The 25,770-nt window shown below is 36.0% G+C and overlaps 1 protein-coding gene across 6 annotated transcripts in view; it reads right to left on the reverse strand.

Moving 5' to 3' along the window:
* RANBP17 (RAN binding protein 17) overlaps positions 1-25,770 on the reverse strand; it is a 160,956-nt gene that overhangs the window by 49,202 nt on the left and 85,984 nt on the right. For 5 of the 6 annotated variants that reach the window (XM_040573613.1, XM_040573614.1, XM_040573615.1 and 2 more), the window contains exons 16-20: positions 18,704-18,784; positions 12,523-12,586; positions 12,327-12,435; positions 7,333-7,436; positions 1,055-1,143 (exon numbers count right to left, since the gene is read on the reverse strand). In XM_040573613.1, the coding sequence (XP_040429547.1) occupies positions 1,055-1,143; positions 7,333-7,436; positions 12,327-12,435; positions 12,523-12,586; positions 18,704-18,784 (447 nt within the window). The remainder of the gene's footprint in view (positions 1-1,054; positions 1,144-7,332; positions 7,437-12,326; positions 12,436-12,522; positions 12,587-18,703; positions 18,785-25,770) is intronic. The other variant, XM_040573616.1, reaches the window with a different exon arrangement.

Consider the following 25,770-nt stretch of genomic DNA (forward strand, 5'->3'; position numbering starts at 1 on the left):
AAAAAGGGCTTATCTGAATTCTGTGGTCATCAGAATTCTACAACCCACCACATAAGGACATCTCTCAGATCCTACCGGGCTCTGTTGGACAGCCTTTAAGTCCTCTCAGGCTAACTTCCTAGCCACAATTTCTGATAATGCATTCCTCTTTTATACCCCCCCAAAAATGAGTGAACAGCAGATTTTCATTATGTACTCAAAGTATTTTTAAAAGCTTGATTTCTAATAAAACATGCAATTATACTTTAACATTATTTTTTTTTCTGTCCGTAAAATAAACAAATGCATAATTCACTTCCACAGCTTTGAGAACTAAATTATAAAACCAATAATTTCAGTTACTTCACTACATATTGCAGTATTTTGTTACTAATATGACTGTGTGCCTAAAAAGAATTACAGCTACTGTATTTATGAAAATACAAAACATTTCTCTAAGTATTAAGAAAATACCCGTGAGTATTATCATATTTCTTGGCATAAAAATGTATACAATATTGAAAGCAAATAGAGCTGCATTATCATTATTTATTGAAGAAAGCTAGAGCCTAAAGATTTTGACTTTGTTTTCAGACGTCCATTTTCTTCTGATCAAGAAGACTGCAGGTGTTGTGATATTAATAGAGTTGACATAAATAGAAAGTAACTGACTAAATTAAAGACATGATTCATACCAGAGAGAGAAATCTCCCCAGATAGCACTCGTATAGTATTTTTTTAAGCACTTTTGATGTTAAACCAAATGTAGGTACATTGTGCTTTGAGTTAAAGACACAGCTTTCTCTTTATGAAAACATTATGGATTTATGAAAGGAGAGAAGCCATTTGGATATGTTTTCTAGATTAGTAGCGTGACATAACAAAAAAGTGACCTCTCTGTGGTCCTTCCCAGTTAACTGCATGGTTGCCATTGTGCTGTAATTTTAGCTGATTACACATTAGTTCATTTAGCTTTGTTTCCTCTTCCCCACTGTGCCATACTATTAAACTAATGCAAGGGGCCTGGTATCCCTCTGTGCACAGAGCTGGTATTGTCATAGTGTAATAAGGATACATCCAGTCAAACAGCATGGTGTAGCTGGTCTTTGTGTTTAGTGCAAAGGCAATCCCTCGAAGATCTCTTGCCAGCCCGATCAACATACGCTGTCAGTGGGAAAGAGACACAGTAATTGATTTTCACGTTAGCACAGAGCAGATGGAGTAATAATCAGCCAATAATGACCACATATCTGATTTTGATTCATTAGTTTAAATGTCTCGCTCAAATCCTTTTTTATAAAAAGCACAAAGATTCTTTCAACAAACAAGATTTCCAGAAGTTTTATAGTGCTAACACTAGCGAAATGCTTAGAAAATGCTTTTGATTATTCAATATCTTATACTAATGAATAATGCAAATTAAAACATAATATATGAACACAGTGTATTAAAGTTTAAGAGTGCTTCCTGCATCAATATATTTAAAGTAACAATAACAATAAAGCATTCATTTAAGCTTGTAATATTTTAAATGAGGTGTAAGACTAATTGGTACTCTTAACAAGCTACAATTAAGGTTACACTGAGATTCTAATTATATTGTTATTTTAACTTTTTTTTTTTAAAGTCATCTTCCAAGTTAGGTTTCTTCAAAAAGTCTTTTATTTTGTTTACAGAAGACCAAGTTAACATCTATCTGTATTAATGTTAGTTCCGAGATGATTTTTTTCCCCCCTTTACTGACTGAACAGTGGCTTCAGAACCCTTTCAGCTCAAAAGCAGACAACACTGTGTAGATAATTAGCCCCTACTAAAGGGCTGTTTTCAGGATAATTAATAGAAATCATTAAAAAGAATACCAGTGAATGAAAAAATATTTTCACAATATAAACCAACTTTCAAATGTAGTTAAACAACTATTCTCTTTTTGACAATGAACTAGTATTAATAAATTTTATCTATGTGTTGCAAGGTGGGGTTTCTAGGGCTTTTCATTATGAAAGACCACAGCACTGCAAAGCTTAGTAAAAAAAAATCACAGAAGCATGGCAACAAAAAAGTAAGGAGCTTGCTTTTTAAAAACAGAGTTTTCAATAATGCAGCACTTGATGATAATATTGTACTATTTATAGCACTGAGAAACGCAAAAGGTAAGATTCACATATTAATTCTAAATGGTCACATAAAAAGCAAATTACGGCTGATGCCTTGTTAAACTGCTAAATGTAATCTTACACAAGGGCTAATTTCTACTTTTCATATACAGTCACATTAGTTCAACTGACTTGGATGGCACACACGTAGATTTATCTGAGGATAAATTGAGTTCCCTACGAAATGCTGGTAAGGTTGCTAGGAGTATTTTAATATTTGTGTTTCTTTTCTGTTGTGCATTGTAATGGCCTGAACTTGCAAGATGCTCAGAGGTCTCAACTCTCATTAACTTTAATGGAACTCTGAAATCACTAGAGAGGAAGTGTTCAATACTGAGAAGATATGACACAAAATTGTAACTTTATCCTTATATTCATCGTATTTTCATACTTGGTGCATTGTTTTGTCCACACAGAAGATAAATATTTAACAGATATGGTTGCCAAAACATCAAGAATGAAAAGAACTAGGCAGCAACACTTCATACTTCTTTCCAAAGGGGTACAGAGATACAACAGCATATACAAGGAAGTGGAAACCTTTGAGTGATTTTGGATCTTTTGCCCATTCTAGCCACGGAAAATGATGTAAGCAAGACTGCACAAAGAAAAGGCTGATGCAAGGAAGAAGGGGAGCTACAGCCCCTGGCAAGACATGAACTTGCCTTTGTTTGAAGATGCACTCAGAGGGAAAGAACTCGCCATCTTACTGTAGTCTCTGGAACATGGACTAGATAAACACAACCAGCCAAACACATATTCCCATAACAGGCTTATTCTGTCTTTATCAAAACAACTGGTTGTAAGAAAACACTCTTTTGCAAATGTATTTAGAAAACAAATTATTTGTGAGCATTATAAACTGTTAATACAACTCAACGTGCAACATACTTTAAACTACAGTTCCAGATTTGTGAGAGCCTATACGAATACCAGGTAATTTCAAACAACATTTGACCTTCAATTCTAAAGAAAGGAAAAAACCTACTACACATGCTACATTTCTTGGCTTTCTATTTTTTGACTTCAGATATTGCTATTAAAAAGTCCATGCCACTAACCAGAATATTCTTAATAAATTACCTCAATCTACAAAGCACCATAATATTCTTATGCCATAAAATACCAGTGAACTCGGTGGTTTAGTTATTATCCATTGGAACTCAACTTTACGAAATAACGCCAACAGTTAGCAGTATCAGGGCAGCCTGAATCCTGAGATAAATCCTGCTCCACTTAAGTGACTGGCAAAAATATCTTTAAGCTTAATCTGGAACAAAAATCATCCTAAATTCCACATTTGCTTAAGTCACGCTTAAAAAGAGGAAAAACAAACCAACCAACCAACCAACCACCAAACCTACAAAACTTCTGAGACATTCGAGTTTATTAGTCCATTGCAAGTTTTCAAAGAGCATCCGTATGCACAAGATTTATTAGTGACAAACCATATTACACACTTGTACATCTACTTTTAGGATGTCATGCTGTGGGATTGAAAGAGCCCTGCAAACTTAACGGTACAATCTGAAGAATACATTAAGATACTGCTTCATTCACAACTGAACACAAGCCATTTCTGTGCCAAAGTGACAGCTGATAACAACACCAGCAACTGCAAAACGAGTAAGATGAGAAGTGAAGCACAGTAAATAAAAAATACGTAGTAACAACAGCTTGTCAGTGGTATGTGGGCTTATACATTGATTTTCTTACCAAGGAAAATTTTGTTTAAATTTCAGTTTCAAAGTACTCTTCCCTGAGCACCAAAGAGATAGGTTTCCTTAAGATTAATTAAAACAAACCAATTTTTAAGAATTCTTGTGTGTTGGTTCAAAGTCCTGAATAAGATTTTTCAATGGATTTTTAAAGGAAAAGAGAGGATCATTTAAATATTTGCAGGAAAAAAAAAAAACTATGACTTGCCAACATGTACCAAGTGTCTGACTAACACAATTTAACACAGACGAGACTACTCACGCCACCCACCCCCAAAATGGGGTTTGTAATGGAAAGTCTGACAGACCCTTAACTATAGTGGCACTACTGGGTGCAGCTATAATATTACCCTCATAATTCTACTATATAATAACAACAAAGGAAAAAAAAGGTGAAGGGTCATTGCGCTTTGTCTTTAGAATTAAGATGGCTGTCTTCATCCTTACAGCATACTCTTAATTCTGGAGACACGTCTTAATAACCTCTAAATAGTTCCAACAAAAGAGCCGTGTCAGAGGAATGAGCAGGCCCCAAGGTGTTTCAACTGGAGTGTTTTCATCTGCCTTTATTGCTCTATCCCTCTCCAGAATTAAGGCAATAACCTGTGATAAATTATTCAGGAACTGCTACAGGGATCAAAGCAAAATCATTCTGTTAAAGTGCTGTTTGCAACATTTGGCACTTAGTGTGAAAACTTTTAATGTGTGCAAGCTGAAAATCAAGGATTTTAAATAATTTAACAGCATGGAGTTTCTACAAACCAGCTAAAGATAGCATGTTGCTATTTAACTGCTTTTTCCTCAGATACTTTTTTTCATGCGTTTCTATCAAACCTGATGATGTCACGACCATAAACAAGGTACGACAGAGATTCCGGCTACCCAGTCGATATATTACTTAACCAGATTGTCAACAGGAGCCTTTGAAATTCTTAGGAGAAAATTAGCCACTGTTTTAATATTGGACATCTTTCCTATTAATATAAAACTGTGAAGAAAGAACCAGCAAAGGGAAAAAAAAAAAGGCAAAAAGGAAAGTACGTAATTACTTAAGCCATCTTCAATTATATTTGATCTCACTGGAAAAGAAGCCTAAACATATGTTTTATATGCAGATTTAATGATTACAAATGTATTTTAAAAAGAAAGAGCTCCCTTGCTGTGATTGTTTTTCAATGGTGTATTTCAGAAATATTAAACAAAAACCCTAGCCAGTTAGAAAGTCCTAGTAAAAACCACAAATTAAATGAATTTGGCAGTCCTGGACCATTTTCATAGTGATATTTTAACAGTGTCATCTCCCTGTGGATTGGAATACTAAGCATTTTATTGAAGAACTGAACTGTTTTTGTTTTCAGTACTTGCAAAATGAAGTACCTGAAAGCACTTTTGCATGTATTATTTATTCATCATGATAGAAAAATAGCTTTAACCTAATAAATTATGTTTAAGAGAATTTAGAGCAAAAGTTTTGTTTATGATAAAGCAACAGATTTAGTTCTTTATCAGTAGCTTAAAGCACCAAGTTTTCTTTATACAAATTAGACAGATGGTGCTTACAGTAGAATTTACTAAAGGTCTGTCACAACAAATGCAGCCAAGCTGCATATTTAATCACTGCAGAACCTTGTCTACCTGCAGCTGCCAACTGCTAATCCAATTTCCCTGATAAATGTGGCAAGAGACACGATCAGCAATAAAGAGCATCTAACTCCATTTTCCTGCAGGGCGTCTTTTGATGAACATTTAGGACGGAAGCACGGAGTGCACTGTGTGGCCCTGGCTTGTGGCAGCTGCATGCATTTTGAAGACACAGTTCTCAGGTTACTCACTTAATTCTGCCACTATCATTATGTTGCTATTGATCTCAGTAGCTCTTGTCTACACAGCATTACTCTAGATGAAGCTGAATCAGGCAGTTATCATGCATCAAACTTGCTCAAAAGCCTGGAGATTTCCCCTTAATTACTTGTGATTTTATTTGCAAATACCGTTAAAGTGTAATCAAGCAGTCACTTTCCAGGGTCGTTAAGAACTTGCTAGTTTAGGAATATATCACTGGCACTCCATTAAAATTTCTCTACTAAGATGGTTTCAAGCAAACCAGACAGGACAACAGCAAAATTATTTTAATAAACTGAACCCTCATGAGGTAAATGCAGTTTCCTACAGAAGGATAATGCTATCCAATGACCACTTCGTTTGAATTTTTAGAATTTTAAACTTTAAAATATAAAAGATGATTCCAAAATAGTTTAACTGTATTTAACAAATGAAAAGTTATTAAAATCAAATACATAAAGAACAAATGAGGAAACTAGAATTAGGTAAATATTGAAATAATATCAGGTACTACTTAAAAAAATAATAGCTCAACTCCAGTGATTATTGTGAATTGTGCATCTTCTTGTAATGTGAGAGATATATTGCATATAAATTATTTATTAAATATTTCTAGCGTATTTGTTTATTTTCTTATGAAAAGAAGTAGATAAAAGTGGTGACGTACATTTAACTTTCCATTATCTCATGAAAAATTTTAAAGTAGTGAATTAGAAATTACTGTTAGGGTGTCTTCAAAATTACCCTGCATAGCTAGAGCAAGCACTCCAGTGTGCATTGTTAACTATTTATTCAGTGATAGTAGAAGGGGCTCTCTTTAATGCAATAGTGTTTTAAGTATTATCATTCCTGATGATGCAGCTTGTATCTAGCAAATCTTTTTCTTCCCTAAAATATACTGTTGTTTTGACACAAACAGCTTGCTACACTTAAGGATTTTACTAATAAAACATAATGTTGTGTTAGATATTATGACTGTTGCCACAGCTGAACTGACTTGTCAAATCAATCCTAATATGGCTCCCACAGGCACATAAAAACCTTATTTAGCTATCAGTTATCCTAATCACTTTGTTCAGTTTAAGGGTGCAATACTTCAAGACCAGTTCCTATTTATACATATATGCCCAGCCATTTAATAAAGTCTTGATTTATATAATAAATTCTTGTTTGAAAAAAAAATACTTTAAAGCAGCAGTGTTTTATCAAGTGTGTTACAACATGTCTCCTTATACCCCCAAATAAATATGTTAATATACACAAACAGGATACTAGCATGGAAAAGGGAAATGTTACATACAAAACAGATAAACTATCACTGAAGAAAAATGTATCCTTCTGATTATAAACAGAGCTCAAATGGGGTCACTTGATCTGTAAGCACTGAAAAATCCCAAAGCTTTTATCAGATATTTGTACAAGGTTTCTTTTTGGATAGCCATTCATGGTTTTTGTATCCCTATTGTCTACATTCTTAATTATATATATTTATACAGGTATTAATATACATATAAGCATACACATATATACATTTCAACAGAGACGGACAAAAGAAAGATGACAATCTGTTGCTAAATGCTCGCCCAACTATCAGTTTTTTACACCAATAACTTATTTCCCTGTAATTGAAATAAACCTACCTTTGCCTCTTCTTGTTCAAAACTACTGTTGAATATCTGAGTCACACTTTCAAATGAAACTGTGAGAGGCAGCATGAAATTCTCAAATTCATCCTCGTCTTCACCTACAAGAAAAACAAAACAAAACAGCAAAAGCATCAGATCATATTCACACCATTGTTCATAAGGGTCAGTCTCTTAAGCTTTTATAAAAAAATCTCACTGACATCATCAGAATTTTCAGAAGAACTACAGGAACAACAATTTGAGGTTTGACATTTTTTACTGAGCTATAAACAAAAGACAAACTGTTGATCACAAACAACTTATATCTGAGACTAGCATGTCTCCACATTTCACACCTTTATCCTTTCCATATTTCTGTTTTCTCTGTTAATCTGACAGCATTTGCTCAATACACTAGAAAAAACACTCACAAAATATAGGTGAGACTCAACAGTTAGAAAACACTGGATTTAAAGTTGCAATAGTAAATTAGACCGTTCCCTGTGTATGCTTCACAGCACAATGTTTAAATCACAATGTTTTATGATGACATGCTATTTTTTCTACTTCCTATCTATTTAGTATAGGATGAATCTGCCATGAAAATAAATCTGGACTATGCTGGGGTTATTTGTATCACATCATTGTCTCATTTGCTTCAGAGGTGTGAATTTGGAGTAAATGAGCAAGATGTGGGAATGGAAAAAAAAAAAAGTGATCATCTTGGCTAGACAGCTGGAAGACTGGACTGTTTCTCTGCCTTGTCATGATGCTGAACATGTAATTATAAACAACAACAAAAAGTTTTTATAAATGGCAATTTGCATGGGAAGTGGTACTCATGCTACTTATCTTTAGGTGTTTAACGACGGTGGCTTGCCTCTTGCATGCTAATTCCTCGCTAGAGCAATGCAGAGGAGGAACTAACTTACGTTTTTTAAAGAGTTCTTTGCTATAGGGCTTCTCTCCCTTCTCTTTTCATTGGCTAATCAAGCCTGGGGAAATCGAGATAGAGAGGAAATAGTTGCGTAATCTTTGCCTAGGGCATCTATAAATGGTCAGTGTCGAACACGGCACTTGGTCCAGACTACTCCTTGAACCAACACTAGGACCTTTTTCATTCTCTGCTTCCCAACAATACCATTAATTATAGATTCTTATTTCCTGGGCAACTGATAGATAAAACAGACATACTCTAAGTTGCAACTGAAGTTAGCTGAGTCTTTTGCGCATCAAATTAGTTGCACAAATTATAGAATGGCTCATGTTCGAAGGGATCTTAAAGATCACATAAACCCAATCCCCCTGCCATAGGCTGGGATGCCACCCACTAAACCTACAAACCACTGCCAAACCTAGCATAAGCTTTACAAATTTGTTTCTATTCTTCATATACTCATCTGCAAAATGGGTTTAATTCCAGCTTCCTATTTCACAGGGATACTGCAAAGATCAAAGCACTCACCCAGAAGAGGCCAGGAAGAAAACTTCTGTTTTCAAAACAGAACATACTGACTAACATACAAATCCAGGCGACAACCCAGAAAAAAACTACTCAGTAGTTACTCATTAAGCTATGATGACACATCTGAACTGAAAGAGGCAAATATCCTCTGAGAGAAGTAACTGTGATCCTACAATTCAAGCTGTCTCATAACAACATAAGTATTTCCAATGGAGAGGAAATGGAAGTTTCATAGTCAAACCCAATTATGGCATTTTCTCAATTCTGAATACTTGGCTTTGTGACCTAAACTGCTTCCTTTTCACACAGGACTTCCATGTCCAGCTTTCCAGATTTTTTTTAAAAGCAAAAGAAACACTTCTGATAACTTAAGTGTGCTGCATTGGTCCACAACAGTATCAGAACCTTCGAATAGCAAACTATGTTCAAGCAAACTATGCATCCTGCACATGCAGAACTAGGGAGGCTCAGACACTTTGTGGCAGCTTTCAAAGCCCCTGCTGGCAGCAATAGGATTTGGTGGAGTTTGGGAAACTGGACTGTAATCCCATCCGTCTTTGCCTGTCTCCTCTGCCATCTTCTCTCCATTCCTTTCAACCCGAGTCAGTCTTTTTATTCACCATTTCTGGAACCTTTGTGAACTCCCCCTCGTTCATGGTAATCTCGGACCATTCACCCAGCTTTTTCTGTCTACCTCCTTTCTTAGCCAGCTCTGGCTCCTCAGTCAATTCCAATACAGTATTAGTTTGTGCTCCCAATTTTTGCTCAACCAGAGCTTCCTCTTACGCTCCTAGAAGTTAAACAGTTACTGATCATATTATTTTCTATTTCTTTATGTATTGTATATCCTGATGCTTTTCCTCTTAATTACATATCCAATTACTACGTGAACATTTCTTCCACATTCTCGCATGAGCCACATTCACATCCCATGAGCAGCACAGTATTAATGAGGAAAGGAAGAAACTATGCTAAACAAACCTACCATGGTAAATTGTTCATTTGTTATAATTCAAACTACACATACATATCCTCGCAATGTCCTTTGGGGAGGAAAAAAATTGCATCACTTGTTCATTATAGTAGGTCTGTGTGTGGCTTAAGGCAATAGTGTTTTAAACCTGCTTTACTTGGAGAGGTTTGGCACTGAGCATGACTGTATATGCCTGTAAGTACAGGACACTGACAAATCACGCAGAATAGCTCCTGAAGGTATTTTCTACAGTTTAGATCTACTGCTTTTGGTAGTGCAGAAGAAAACGAAAGAAGTGATAAAAATTTATTAATCCTTATAAAAACTTTTATTTAAACACAACTTTTACTGGTGTTCTTCTATTAGTTTTGGTAACTATGTAATTCACACAAAAGAATATTCAGTTTACTTTAGAAATCTCGGACCAAGAACCAGTTGGACAAAATGGTGCAATTCTAAATGCCCTCCAAAATTATTAAAAACACAACCAGGGGCACACAGATATCAAAGTATAATTATATCAATACAAGGCTGAAATTATTCAGCAGAAACCCAAGTGCATTTTGAAGCAAATACTAAATAATACTGAATAAAATACTATTGATTTTTCCTAATATAGTTTGATTTTGCTATTTATTCCAAGAGCACATTGTTTAAAATGTAAATATTCTGAATTTATTGTATTTCATTCATCCCCCAGAATATTTCTACATCAAACTATTACTCAGAACAGCCCCATTAATGATAATTCATCTTCATATTATTCCCATGTAAATAATTTAGATATATCACAAGAAGATTATATATAAAGTTCTTCTTGTAATTTGAAATAGCTGAAGAATGCAATTGGTACAATGCTTTTTGGTCTAAAAATGCTGCTATGCACAGTTTGAAAAATCTTTTGATTCACAAGAGTACTGTCACTTAATGCTTGCACTAACACACAGAAAGCACAATACGTGTATCCTTTACTTTTTTAATTTGGATCCTAACATGAAGCTCACACTTGTTTGTTTCTATAGATGTGCTTTTTTTTTTTTTTTTTTTTACCAGTTCAAATCCAAATTTATTCCAGTAAGAACAAAAAGGACAATAGCCAAAAGACCGATATACATTTTCTTCAGATACTCCTGATCATTTCAGATCTTGTAGAGTTGTCAATCCAGAAGAATCGCAATGATCTATTAGCTTGAAGCCAGTCATAAGTCACAAGCTTGCATTTTGTTTGTCTGGTGTATCTTTACACAACCTGTACTCTGAGATGTAATTTTTAATACTTGCAATCTTGTTTTTACCAAATCTTTTTTTTTCTCCCCCACAGGGGAAGCTACTGAAACTACATGTGTAACCTACTTTGCTTTAGAAAAATATATGTACTGCTTATGTAAATACGACACTTAGCCAGTATTGAAAGCCTTTTAACTGCAAGTAATCACAGGTCCAGCTCACAATTGCCATTCTTAAAAAAAAAAAAAAGAAATTGATGAACATAGTTTGGTCTCGTCTCCAACTCAACTGTTTTCAGCAGCACTCAGCGGCAGACACTACAGGAACCCATTATCATCAAAGGGAATCTCAGCTACTGTTGGCTTACAACGTTGTGCCAATCTTCTGCCCATATGCTGTCTAGTCAAGTCCTTGTATGAGGATTAGAAATCAGCATACAAAAGACTTGCCACCTTATTTTTGGAAGCCCTCATCAGTGGCCCACTCTAAGAACATCTACAGGTGTCCACACTCATGAAAGCATTCTGTAAGGCAGATCCTTAGCTGACGCAGGTCCACAACTCTGAATTGGGCCTCTTATCAGAACTGAGGCAATTTGAGACACGCTGCATTCTTCATCAGCTTCTCTAACGCATGATTTGTTTCAGTGTTCATTTCAGCAAGCCCAGCCTTCCCCCATTTAGGCAAGAAAGAGGTAGGCAATGCAGATGGAGCTCTGCCTTTTAGTCTGGTGGCCAAAGGTTGTGCCTGGATTCCAAGTGACTGAATCCTTTATTACATTGAGCTATTACATTGAGTTTTACATGCATCTAACTGCTCTGATTTCCGAAAAACGTCTCAAGATGTAATACCAAGTGCATGCTCAAGTATTGTTGGTTGAACTGCAGAATTCTGCCTACTGTTCTTACTAAACTGAAGGTTTTTGTATATTAGGAACTTGCATGAATAAATGAATTAAAAAAAAAAAAACAACAATACTTTTACTAGAACCTGGAAAGTTCTGGCATAATCAGTACATTACCGAGAATCTCAAAGCACTTATTTAATCGTGTATTTTGTAAATACCTCATATCTGATAAAAGAAGTGCTTCTATGTGGAAAAAAAATAACAAATATCAACTTGTCTTGCTTATTTCTCCAAAAGAAGGCAACAAATAGGCTGTCATTGCTTAATGCCATGAATCTCTAAAGTTAATAGGCAGTGATTTAAATACCACTATAAATAAATATTTATTGTACAATTAAACTGCTTTTTAATTAGTTAAATAAACTTAAAAATCCATAGCATTACTAACTCTTAACAAGACAGCAAGGCATCTCAGGGATGTCTGAGGAGGACCTTACCTAAATCTACCATGAGAAGACGAGTGAGAGCAGTGTAGAACATTGTCCGGCACCTAAGGTCACTGAGGCTGTAATTATCACTGATGCCCAAGAAAGGGAAGTGCTTACTCTGTTGAAACACAAGTGTGTGAAAAGTTTAGCATTGTACAAAATTTACTACAAACTTAACATTTTTTAACGTTGTAAGAAAACTTACTGTGTGGTTCTGAAGCATGAACTTCACAGCCTCTATTTTCACAAGTTTTTTTAGGAGACTATAAGTAGCAGGTGTTAAGGAAATATCAGCCTTGCAATATTATGACTACATTATCAGGTTGTACACAGTTTCAGGAATTTTTAGTCAGAAAAAAAAAAAACTAACTGAAACAACAATAAATGTAAATTAAAAAAAAATATCTTGAAATTCTTCTAGAAATATGTCATGGAGATATTCTTTAGTACATTAAAGACCTAATCTATTATTAATTAAAGCAATTACTTTTCATGGCATATATTCTAGTCACAAAAGAGACAAATGAACTAAATGACTTTTATAATTAAACAGAGAGTTTCCGATAATAAATGGTAGTGTGTTTTCCCCAGACAGCCCCATGTTATCAGCATGGTAGAAAAGAAGTGTTTCTGCAACTGCCTGTGTTGAAGACTGGCCTTGGCAATGGGATGGGCAGCAGCACTGAAGTCATGGCCTCAAAATCATGGATGTGATCTTACAGGCCTGTCATTATTTCAGTTACAACAAATAAAAGTGTATCTCATCCATATTCAACTATGTTAACCACTAAACCAAAGAATTTTCAGATGTTTAAGAAGCAAATGGAAATTTCTTAGGAGCATACAAGGGCTCAGAAGCAAAGCCAAACACAAGGTGGTACAGCAGGGAATTTTAGATGTATCTATGGATACTTCCACAGTAACGCCAATTTTTCAACCTTGTACACATAAAGCCAACCTAACTGACCACTGCTAGGCATTAACTGACTTCCTCCATTCCACAGACTGGCCAAATTGAAGGCAGTGACGATGCAGATGACAAGTAACCACCACGGTACGGAGCTAGGCCCTGGCCGCCACCTGGGCCTCTGCGCCACACTAGCAGAGCTCCCGACTTCTCCACAGCAGCTGCCTGGCCCCGTCCCGGCATGGTAACCCTCAGTCCGACTGCACCTTCTTGTACACAATGGCTCCCAGGGAGATGCATACTAAGTAACATAAAAGTAACCTATTCTGTATTAAATCAAAAGCTGAACTTGCAAAAATTAAGTTAGAGAAGGCCTTAAAGGTCAAAAGCTCAAGACTTGTTTCGCAAGTTGAATCCTTTCCTAGCTGCAAATTACAAGCATCTTTAACCACATGAAGACATGCTAATTCCCCAGCTCAAATGAACTTGGGCTTGGGGGAAGGAGATAACACCGGCCATTCCAGTAAGCGCCATGACAACACCTCTGTGAGCTTTGTTCAGCAGGTAACTGCTGCCACCAGGGATGTCTGCAAGTGAGGAGAGGACATGGGCAAAGCAATGGCCTGGATTTTCTTACTCCTGCTTCTCCTTCATTTGAAGTAAAATTGCTCTATGACTTTCAGCAAGTCAGTTAAATTCCAGTGTCTCAGTTCTGCATTGACATATCCAAGTATACTAATATACTTTTTCAGAAATGCCATAGAAATATTCAAAAAGCATCAACATTCACAGGCAATGAAGGCATGAAATGAAAGAAGAGACTTATGGGCTTGTACATTCTATGACAAGTATTATAAAAATAGGACTCATTCATTTGCTGAACACAGTTCATCACTGGCATTGATGAAGGTCTTTAGGAAATAATCAGTATGTGATTGCATAACGTTACAGGAGTGCATATGCTCCTGTACAGACATAGAAGATTTTACAAATACTCGTAACTCTTATTATCGCTGGTTGTTATTTTTTTCCTCCCTCTCCAAGTACTTCACTCTGTCATTCTTGCAAATAATTGGTGCAAGTGTTATGTTGGATTACTTTTATAGGAACAAACAATTTCCTTTTTCATTTTAAATGGATTTTTTTTTAACAGGTAAAAACATACCAATAGGTTTTATAGCTGCTACTAGAAAATCTCCTAATCTAGTTTTAAGATGATTCTTTTGTCAACTTACAGCATTTTACATATCATTGCCTGTTTTTATACTGCAAAGCTACATTCTTTTTTCCCCGTTAAAAGAGAGTCTTTCATAACACTGGAAGACTAACAAAGACACAGATAAAGAATTTTTGAGAGACCATAAATATTTTAACTCAAGCTATCGTACAAAGTAACAGTGAAACTGCAGTTATTTTGATACAAAAATATACAGTGAAGAAGTTAATTATTAGAAAAAAATAAACAAGCATGAGGGAGCACTATGGCTTCAAAGACATAAAGGAATGAGTAACATATTCCATTATGTAAATGAATTCAAAGATATTTCAGGACTGATCAGCTAGGAGGGACATAATGATTTATAATTCAAATAACTGAGCTTTGAAATCAAATTGGGCTAATATATTTCGAAATATGCAAACCTGGAATAATTGTGAAAGTAATGTAAACCATGACACCAGCTCCAATCATTTGTTGCCTTTGTTGTTAATAATGTCCTATGTTTTTTTCATTTTTTTCCTCCTCTACTATACAGTACAGCTACTGGGATTATTATTTGCTTTTAATTCTAGATTATCCTTTAGAAAAAGAGTATTAAACACACAAAAAAATACCAATTTTGAAGACTGTCTAGAACCTGATTGACTTACAGGACAAGTACTGAAATTAAATAAATTATTATTTTAACCTTTCAGGCTAGCCACAATTTAATCTATATCAAATACTGAAAATTGATCCACTGGATCCAGCATCTTAACAATACTCTGTTTCTTTCAAAGCAATATATACCTAATACCTTTAAAAAAAAAAACACTAATATAATGTGAAAAGGCCAAAGTTTGCAATGCCAGGAAGTAGTTATAAACTACTTCATATGTTTGAAATAAAAAGTACTTCAGTATTATTATTAAAAAAAACTATTGGTAGAGTTTTTTATAGGAAAAAAATACATATCTTTAAAAGCCAAAATGACCAGTGAAATTGGGTTGTACATCATTTTCTGGGAAAAAGGAAAAACAGCCTCGACAGGTGTAATTTATCATTTTTCTGATTTAATACCAAAGAAATATATTAAAATAATAAAAAGAATCCTGAAATCCTCAAAATTTGTAGTGATAAATAGCCCTCCCTGTCTTTATTGCATTATGCCTACTAACAGAAATATTGCATGGTGGATTTTGCCAGACAAGGACGATTATTTTCCAATAAAAAGTTGCATATTAAATTCCAGCACAAAAGTGGGTGTCTAATACTTTTGAAATCTTTTATGGTTTGCCATGGAACACAATTTTAAACTTAACTAATACAACATCACAGTGAAGTGAACCAGCATTAAAGCTGTCTTTGTACAACCCCACCCATCTAAGCAGAAAAGCTACTGTTCTCAGAATTTGAAGTATTTTCACTGAGAAATAATTGAATACATTTTTGGTATTTATGTTTTCAGTTAATCTCACTTTTTACTAGTCTTTAAACATTTCCAATGAGGTTTAAGATGTATATTTATGAAGGCAGTGCTGCTTTACATCCTGACTATGCATAGGGGTCTGAAACTGCTCTTGCAACAGTTAGCAAGTTTCTGCAAAGAAAAATACAATTTCATCACAATTTTATTCTTCAGGAGAGCTTGGGTTATTAAACATCTATTTTTTCATCCTCTCTAGGTCCTGATATTATTATGTCTATTTCATGCGCAGAAACTCATTTACTGCAAATATAATTTGAGTAATTTGAAAACTAAAACTATCAAGACATTTCAGCCTTGGAAAAAGTATTATTTACGTCAGTAGTTTATACTGACTCCCCATTCCTGAGAGCTAGCATGTGAATAAACGCCTTTGAAAGCCTCCATAATACCATATGAAATGCTAGATGCTTGTTGGCTTTAACAATAACATCAGGCTGATTATTTCAGCAAGTATACATGTATGAATAAATAAGCGAGCATTGTAAGTTAGGGGCACCATGTTAAATTTCTTGGTTACTTTTATGTTTTGAACCCTACTGAAGCCATAAGTATATCCCATAAAAGAAGAGAGAACTCATTAGTCTCTTCATAAATCTTATTAATGAAATAAATTCCCTTGTGTTTTTGTAAAAATTTTTAGTAAAGTTTCACTTTCAAGTCCTTTCCAGTCCTATTTCTGTGATGCCATGAGAACATAAACATGCATATTTAAGAATATCTCGAGTTAGCTGTTCAATGGTATGTCAACGTACACATTGTTTGATTTTCACTGAACGAAATTCACTTACAGAATGTGGAAAGCTACAATCATCTTTCAACCCAAGGAAATATATTAAAATTCTTCTTATATGATTAGAATTCTATGGAGAAATAAAATGATTCCAGTCGTCATATTCCACCTGCCTACCCCTCTGCTTGTCTAACAATTAATCTTCTCTAGAAAACTACTGAAAAGTTGTTTTTATTTTAAAACAGCAAAGGATTTCACTATTGAGTGTTTTCATGAGCTCTGGTGGTTTATTATCTGTTGTATACCTATACATATTTTGTCACAGCAAAAATAACTACCACTTTTAAAAAAAAATCTTCTTGCTCAATTCACTGAAAATTCAAAGAATGAAGAATGATCGTCCTTAGAATCACAGAATGGCTTGGGTTGGAAAGGGACTTAAAGACCATCTAGTTCCAGCCCCCCTGTCATTCTAGGGGTGCCACCCACCAGATCAGGTTGGCCAAAGCCCCATCCACCCTGGCCTTGAACACCTCCAGGAATGGGACATCCACAGCTTCTCTGAGCAACCTGTGCCAGTGCCTCACTACCCTTTACAGTGAAGAATTTCTTCCTAACATGTAGTCTAAATCTACCATCTTTTAGAATCATAGAATGGTTTTAGTTTAAGGCCATTTCCCCTCGTCCTATCATTATCGACCTGAGTAAAGAGTCCCTCTCCATCCTTTTTATAAGACTCCTTTAAGTACTGAAAAGCCACAATGGGGTCTCCCCAGAGACTTCTCTTCTCTAGGCTGAATATCTCCAGCTCTCTCAGCCTTTCTTCACAAGAGAGGTGCTTCAGCCCTCTGAGCATCTTTGTGGCCCTCCTCTGGACTTGCACGAACAGGTCCACATCCTTCTTGTGCTGGCAGCCCCAGACCTGGATGCAGGACTCCAGGTGGGGCCTCACGAGGCCAGAGCAGAGGGGGACAATCCCCTCCCTTCCCTGCTGCCCACCTCTCTGGTGATGCAGCCCAGGATGCAGTTGGCCTGCTGGGCTGCAGACGCACACTGCTGGCTCATGTCAAGCTTTTTGTCCACCAGAACCCCCAAGTCTCTCTCTGCAGGGCTGCTCTCAGTGTGCTCTTCTCCCAGTCTGTACTCCTGTCTAGAAAAGATCCCCCAGTTCCAACCCCCCTGCCATGGGCAGTGACACCTCCTACTAGATCAGGTTGCCCAGGGCCCCATCCAACCTGGCCTTGAACACCTCCAGGGATGGGGCATCCACAGCTTCTCTGGGCAGCCTGTTCCAGGGCCTCACCATCCTCAGTGTAAATAATTTCCTCGTTCTATCTAATCTAAACTTACCCTCCTTTAGCTTAAAGCCATTACCCCTTGTCCTATCACTACACACCCTGACAATGGGTCCATCCCCATCTTTTCTGTAGGCCCCCTTTAGGTACTGGAAGGCCACATATCGTATTCTTCTCCAACTAAGGATACTCAAGTGAATATTAGCACAAGTTACAAAAGGTTTGCAACAAATAGCAACTCAGCATCAATGACTTGGGAAAAAAATTCACATACTAGAACCCAGACAAACATCCTTATGCAAAATTGTGGCTTTCTTCAGTGTTAATGATGACATTGACAGAGTGAGGAACTTCCAGTGAGGCAAAAATAAAACATATGAAGAGGCTTGTGTTTAAAATTTGACTCATGCTTCTTTTCTTAGTTAACTCATCCTCAAAGTAGAACCAATCCTGTTCCCAGCTGCTTACAGAATCAATCCTGTTCTCAATACTGTTGAACTCATCACCAGTATTGACTTCAAGAAGATTCTGAATGGGATAGATAACCATAAGCAACTAGTTACATTTTTCATTTGCTGCTAAGAATTATGTGAAAATAACCCTGCCTTTTAAAAACCAGTAACCATGCAGAGGAAAAGATAAACCAAAACAAATAAACATTAACATCCTGATTGGTTTTAAAATGTGGCACATAAAACAACAACAACAATCTCATTAAATTTTACCTTATTATTTGCACATAGTGTCATATACAACAAAAAGGATATCCAACTGAAAGGTCATTTAGAAACTGAAGAGTTCTTAAAATCACAGGCTCACATCTTCCCCGGTATTTAAGATTTGTAACACTAGAATAAATAAAAAAATGTGATTTTATAACACAAATTTCTCTTTCTGAGAATTGCCATACAAAAGCTCAAACTAGTAGAGCGCTATACTATGAATATATTCCTGTGATAAGTCTTAGGATTTTCCATTTATAAGATAATGTTATGAAAGTATGCCCAATGTTTTTATCCTGAACAAATGATTCAAACATTTTATAATCCTGTAACAAATATCCTAATTAAAAAAATAAAAAACAATATTCCTTTATTATATGTAATAATTAAATGAAGCTTACCCCGACTTATATCTATCTCATTTTTCTACATAAAATCTGGCCACTTAACTTCTGCAGTATCTATCAGCCTAGTTCTCCATGAGATAAAACCAAATTGCTATAATTCCCCTTCAACATAGGAGAAATAGGGTACAGAAAAACTAGAGGGACAGATTCAATGAGCTGGATTCGCTGCACCCAACTCCCAGTGAAATTCTGCGTTATGGTTCTTATACTAATCCCTATTTACCTCTTCCCTCTTTCCAATACCAAGCACTTAACTAACAGTGAAGATACTCGGGATACTGCATTTCCCTAATTGCAACCGCTATCAGACACTGGCATTTTGGAAGAGTATTCTCTTATTAATGAGCCAACACAAATTATGATACAGGGTAACATTAGACATATTACCAGTCCCTGGGGACCACCAACCATGTACAACATCTTCCCATTTTTGGTGACAATGACTTGCTCTACTGCCTTCCAACAGGTTAACTGTGAGACTTGAAACCTACAGCTAAGAGCTTCTACAGTTTCTTCTATACCGTGTGCAGGGCAGCACAAAGACACCTAAGTGACCTGGGATGGCATCTGCTGTTTGTTCAGCTACTAGACTTAGTTAGGAGGTGAAAAGATGTCAGGAGCCTTCAAATGAAACAGGTAAATTGAAGCCTGTAAAGTGGAGGAATGGCACTTTTCTCAAGTGAGAAGTGGTTACAACAGTAAGTTAAGTCACTGATCCTGTAGTCGGGCATCTGCTAGCTTTCTTAAGGGAATGTCACGCAGGTCAGTGTCACGAATCTTACTGAAGCCCAAATGTTTGATACTTCATGTTTTGGTTGTACATTCCTGCCAGCAAGTCCAAGAAAAAATTAACACAAAAAAAGTAGCTGAAACACACTGATCACAGTTATAGACCAACTACCAGTAAAACTTTTTTAAAACGTAAAACTTTTTCTAGTACTCCTCTAAGAATCCCATTTGGGCTGCCTGGCCTAGAACAGGTTGCTTGCTCCTCGCTCCCTTTTTTGAAGGCAAGTACTGAGCCGTGCTCTTCTGGGAACATTCACTCCCACCTTATCAGAAAGCCATAAGAAAGCATATCCCCCTTCCTTCAGATGGAGAGAGAATGCTGTATAAGAGAGAATGCGAGCACAGTTTCTGATACTGGATTCATCTGGAGAAATAGAAAACCTATTCCTGATCAAGACAACAAATTCCTAGGGTCTATCTCAAACTCCCAGGTGATGAAGAATAAGTAAATTTACATTTGTATGCCTCTGTTTCCTTGTCCACAGAATAAGCGTAACAATTCTGACTTTAAGCTGTCAGACCTATTGATGAAAGCTGATGATCTAAGAGGCATAACCAGCACCAGCTATTTACACAGTGAAGCAGTAGGATTTAAATTTTGGGAATGGAGGACCTGAAGATGAGATGTTCACTGCCTTAAAATCAGCGTTGATTATTGCCATCTTTTACATATACACAGGCTAAGGAATGCACTACACCACATACACTAAACCTCTTTTTCAGGAAGTTATAAACCCAAGAATGCAGTTTAAGGCATCTGACTGTTTAGTATTATTTGCTCAGGAAAAGGCAAACAACAATGCAATTACCAAAGCAGTATTCCTCAATTTATATTTGCAAACAAACATTGATTTACTTAACAAAATCTCTATGAAGAGCTACAGAGGTTCAAATTGCCTTAAAGAAATAGCCCATTCTAGCAAGTCCATAATTCATAGTTTATCCCTACTATGGGGAGTTCTGGAGATGTTTATAGTTGCACTAAATCCTTAACAAGTATATACCATACAATGCAATAAAAATGAATTTGGACTATCCGGATGTGACATCAATATCAAAATCATAAAAAGGCTACTTTGCAAAAGAGCAAAACCCTTGTCCTTCAGTAGCTAAATGTAAGACATTTAAAGAAAAACAAGAAGTCACAGCAACAGCTTGAAGAGAAAATTAAAACTATATAAGGAAGGCTCTTCAACATTTCATGACTTTTTTTTTTTTAAATTGTATATCTTCTCATGTCTGTACTTGGATGCTGAAAGATAAAGTAATAATATAAAAGCTAGAGAAGTACTCAAGAGTGAAGAGAGGCTGAAAAAAATCCATTATAATCTTAGCAGTTCCAATTTTTGTTTTTGCCTTATCAATATCAGACAATATGAAAGGCACATAAAATGTAATACTTTAAGAAACATCTGTGAAGGATTTTAAGTATCTGAGAAAATTTGTAAAGATCCATAGAGGAATCTCAGAATACAAAAACTGATTTTCCACCATTAAAGGAAGAGAAACCAAGGAATGAAAGAGGAGAAAAAATTTACAGCTCTCACAGAAATCATGGCAAGACAGCTCTTAAATCCAAGTGCTGGTGTCCTTATCTCTTTCTCTCTCAAGTGGCTTATTGACTTAAAATATGAACTAAGTGAAACTGAGTCAGAACAACCTATCATAAAGTTTCAAATGAGTCACAGAAAGACAGAGTTTCATCAAAAGCTAAACCAATCCAAATTAACAGAAATGGTTATGGTTATAAGCAGCACTGAACACGTTTTAAAGGCAAATACAAGAAAAGTGGTAATAAAAAATGGCAAAATATTTGCAATTTTGATAACTACACAGCATTAAAATACTGAACTAGGTGCAGAAAAATGAATAGAGCTATGAGAATTTAAAAAATATTAAACACCATTAAGAATCCAGTATACTTACAAATATTTGCTTTTAGTTCACCTTTTTGTAAAAGGACAAGAATAAAAGCCTAGCTTCTAAAAGCTACACCAAAGAACGTGAAACTTCCCAGCTTTCTCCCCTTAGAACCCCCCAGTTTGCTCTGAGACCTCCCGTCACCATCACTGCTTACTAGTGCAGTTCTATCAGTGCACCAATCACCTCTGCCCTTGTGACTTAGAAGTACAACTTTAGAGTTTTTTTTAAATCTAAAATATAGAACGGGAAGGCAAATAGTGGTTATATATGCCAATTTACAATTCTCTGGGAAAAGTTTCATCCATCCACAGAAGAATCAAAATTCTTTGCACATTCCAAGTTTTTATGATAGTTGAAAAAAATAAAACAACAAAAAAAAACAAACCAAACAAAAAAAAAAACAGCGACATCCACTTCCAGCCCCTTAAATCCATTTTGTGACATTTTTGTTTTCTAACCCATTTTACTGTCCTTAATTTCCTGCCCTATCCTTACTGTATACAGAAAGATCTTTTCAAACACATGGACTGTATCACACTCCTATTAAAAGGATGCACACAGGATGCACACTGAAGGACAGTCCCCTTCATAAAAGATGTAACAGCTCTTATGGAAGTTGAGGACTGGAAATAATACTGGTGGAGCACAGGAATGGGATGCCCAGCTTAGAAGACAGAACTGAAAAATGTACAATACAATTTTAAAAAGAAAATTTTGGAAGAAAACAGAGAATCAGGGATAGAAGATAAAAAAGCAAAAATTTTTTTTTTTTTTTTTTTTAATAAAAGTGTGAAGTCAGCAAAGAATAGGGACCACTAAAGAGTGAGTATGTACTATACAAAGAGAAAATCCATCTGGCCACATGGATGGTCAAAGATATGTATCTTGTCAAAGATATTTTGCTACCCAGCCAGAAGAGATGACATTTGCTGTACACCAGCACATTTGGAGATTTCTTTTTAAATAGTAAAAACAAACAAACAATTAGAGCAGAATTAGAGTGAATTAGAAAGCCTGAATCATGTAAATTTAGGAATAGCCTTTGTCTCAAGAATACAGATATACTTGTGTTATAGAAATCAAAAAGACAAAAAGAATCATACAATTTAAACTAAACTTTCAAAGTTGCTTAAGGTGTCTGCTACCAAACTGCCATTAAAAAGTAGGAGAAACAACCATCCAAATCCCCTAAAAGAACTTTGAAAATATCTTCCTTGCGTGATAATTGTGTTTCAGTAATAATGAAGACAGCAATTTGTTGGGAAGAAGGCTCCGTACAGTCATGTTTTAATTATTTCTTGTACATTATCATCATTTACAATAAAAGTTCTCTGTGGCTCAATGACAGTGATTGGATATATACTTTTCATTAGAGCTGGACAAAGGTGAATAGTTAAAAAAAAAATACACATACTGTTATGAATAAAAGTGTCAAGTTTTAGTTTGCTGTGATTCATGGAGTCGTGTAAGTTCTGAGTGTTCAGAATAATATGCAGAGATCCAGACTTTTTATGACTAGAATTTAAACACTACATGGAAAAATCTCTCTATTTATATGTATGTGTGTGTGTATCCACCACAGTGAAATCGTAACAGCAGTTAAAAAAAAATCTGACAGCAGTGTTGGATGCGCATCTTTCATTCATGTTTCAGCTATTTTATCATGTTATACCAAAAATACTAAGCATTTGGGTGAACATTCTGTTAATCTACCTCATGATAAATCATGTCCACATGTATTTGATAATAACTGAAAGGAACCCTAAGAGGCTTACAAAGAATTCATGAAGGAGAGGAAAGGTGCTTGCTGCCAAAATAAATAAAAGACAATTAGGACCAGACACCCAGGAGAGATTCAAGGAGCAGATGGAACTAAAACTACCCCAGTCTAAATGTCTCCTTGCCTCTTACCTATACGGGGAAGGATCAAAACAGGTGGGTAGCTACTGCTCAAAAAGAGGACCCACAGAAGAAAAGAACTGCTGTCGTTTCTGGGTACAGTGCCTCACTCCTTGCCAAAAGAGTCCTGGCCTCGAGCCACTTCCCAGCAGGCCAAGAGGAATACGTGACATGGCTGTTCTGGGAGGAAGCAGGAGTAAAAAGGATAGAGCTCGAGACAGACAGAAGAACAGCATGTGGCTTTGAAAACCAGTACCCCGGGTGAACAGTCTAGGCAAGAGGAAGTTTAAGGAGCCAGACTGGGACCTTAAGTCATAGCCCTCCAGAATCTCATCATCCCCTGCAGCCCTACTGCCTCCTTCAAAAGCCCTTGGTTCCCCCTTACCTGTCTTCACCCGCACCTTCCTCCTCCCAGCTTAACCCCCCTTGAACCTGCTCTGCTCTTGCTCCAGAGTTGCTGAACATGGCTAAGAAGGCTCAAGGTGCCTTGCATATTAGAAAAAACTTGGTTTGAGGCTAGGTATTTTTTCAGCTGACTTTTTCCCTGTCACACGTATACCTTTTAAGATGATGGTCAAAGCAAGCAAGGGCAGTGATGTTAAAAGAGGTACTCAATAAATTTCTGCTAAGACTATGATGAAAATACAGCCATTAACAGATAATCTGCCTACATAAAACTTCACTCCTCCAGAAACAATTTAAGATGAACTCAGTAAAAGGTACATTCATTAACTTCCAATGGAAGTGTGATAAGAAGTCTAGGACCTGATGTGACAGCAGCACTTTAAACTATTGTCAAAAGATCTAAAGGACAGCTATTACACTGATATATCTCAAAATATTTCTGTACTTTGGAGAATACCTATTTAATGCAACCTTTAAACCATAAACTGATCAGTGGCTACTGCAGCTACTAGTAGCTACAGCAAAAAGTATTTCAAATTGTTTTCTGTTAATGACAGAATTCGATGAGGGTGAGTTAACATCTTAATGTTTTATTAAAAGTGTATTTTAAGAGAAAAAGGTGAATGATTTAATCACTCATGTATCCTGTCCACTGCTCTTCAAATGTGTTAAGATTAGTGTCAGTAACAAATCATCAAACATGCTGCCAGACTGGATTGCCCCATCAGACACTACTTGTCGGATTATGCATCAGTATGTTTGGGTTTCACACCCAGATTTTCCAATCGACATGCTATCACTGGGAAGAAGCTAGTTTATTAATTAGCACAAGCGTGAGTGTGTTTGGACAACAGCGTCACAGTCAGTTCTTAAAGATACTGACTGAATTGTCCAATTCAAGCTGTAACATTCATTCTGCAAAACGAAAATGATCTGCAATCTGATCAATGAACAATTCATAAACTGCATGTTTTGAAAAAAATACAGTAAGCCACAGAGTAAGAGAAAATACAAACACAGAATGCGTAATCTAAAAAGCAGCACTGAGTTTTGCTTTTTATTTACCTGGTTTTCCTTGTAAAAACCTCCGTGTAACATTAAAACACCATCTTCTCTTGATTTACTGTGCTTGTGCAAAACCAGCTACATCCAAGCTAAACACATGTAGTACTTATCACACTTGTTAAATGATATACTGCTATTTCCTCAATTAGCAAGTGTAACATGGATTTCCTTGCAATGGTATGAAAGAGTAGAAAAAGGGAACAAACTGATTCATCTGGTCTCCATACAAAAGTCCTCTTCCCTCTTTTTCCTCATTCGTTCAAGTTTCACTGTATTTTGAAACAACAAAGTGAAGCCTAGCTAATTCCATGACATGAAATGCTTCCACAAACTCTGCAGTAAGTATCTATCAATATTTTTCCATTCATCACCCTCATCTACCTGTCTACAAAGCATTCTCCAGATAAATATCAAGGTTTGATGGGTACTATTGTTATCCTAGGACAGGATGCAATACTCAGCTTCTGGTTTAGAGGAAGCATAACATTTATGCCTTATTTTCCATACAGAAGTTAAACCCCGTTAGCAAATGACTTTGTCTTAATTGCTACTGTTTCTCAAGGTTGGTAGTCATGGCAGCAAAAGACAAGTTCATGTTTAATACTGTCCGAACAGGTCATGGCT

This window comes from Cygnus olor, chromosome 14 (assembly GCF_009769625.2).
Source record: "Cygnus olor isolate bCygOlo1 chromosome 14, bCygOlo1.pri.v2, whole genome shotgun sequence".
NCBI classification, from domain to species: Eukaryota; Metazoa; Chordata; class Aves; order Anseriformes; family Anatidae; genus Cygnus; species Cygnus olor.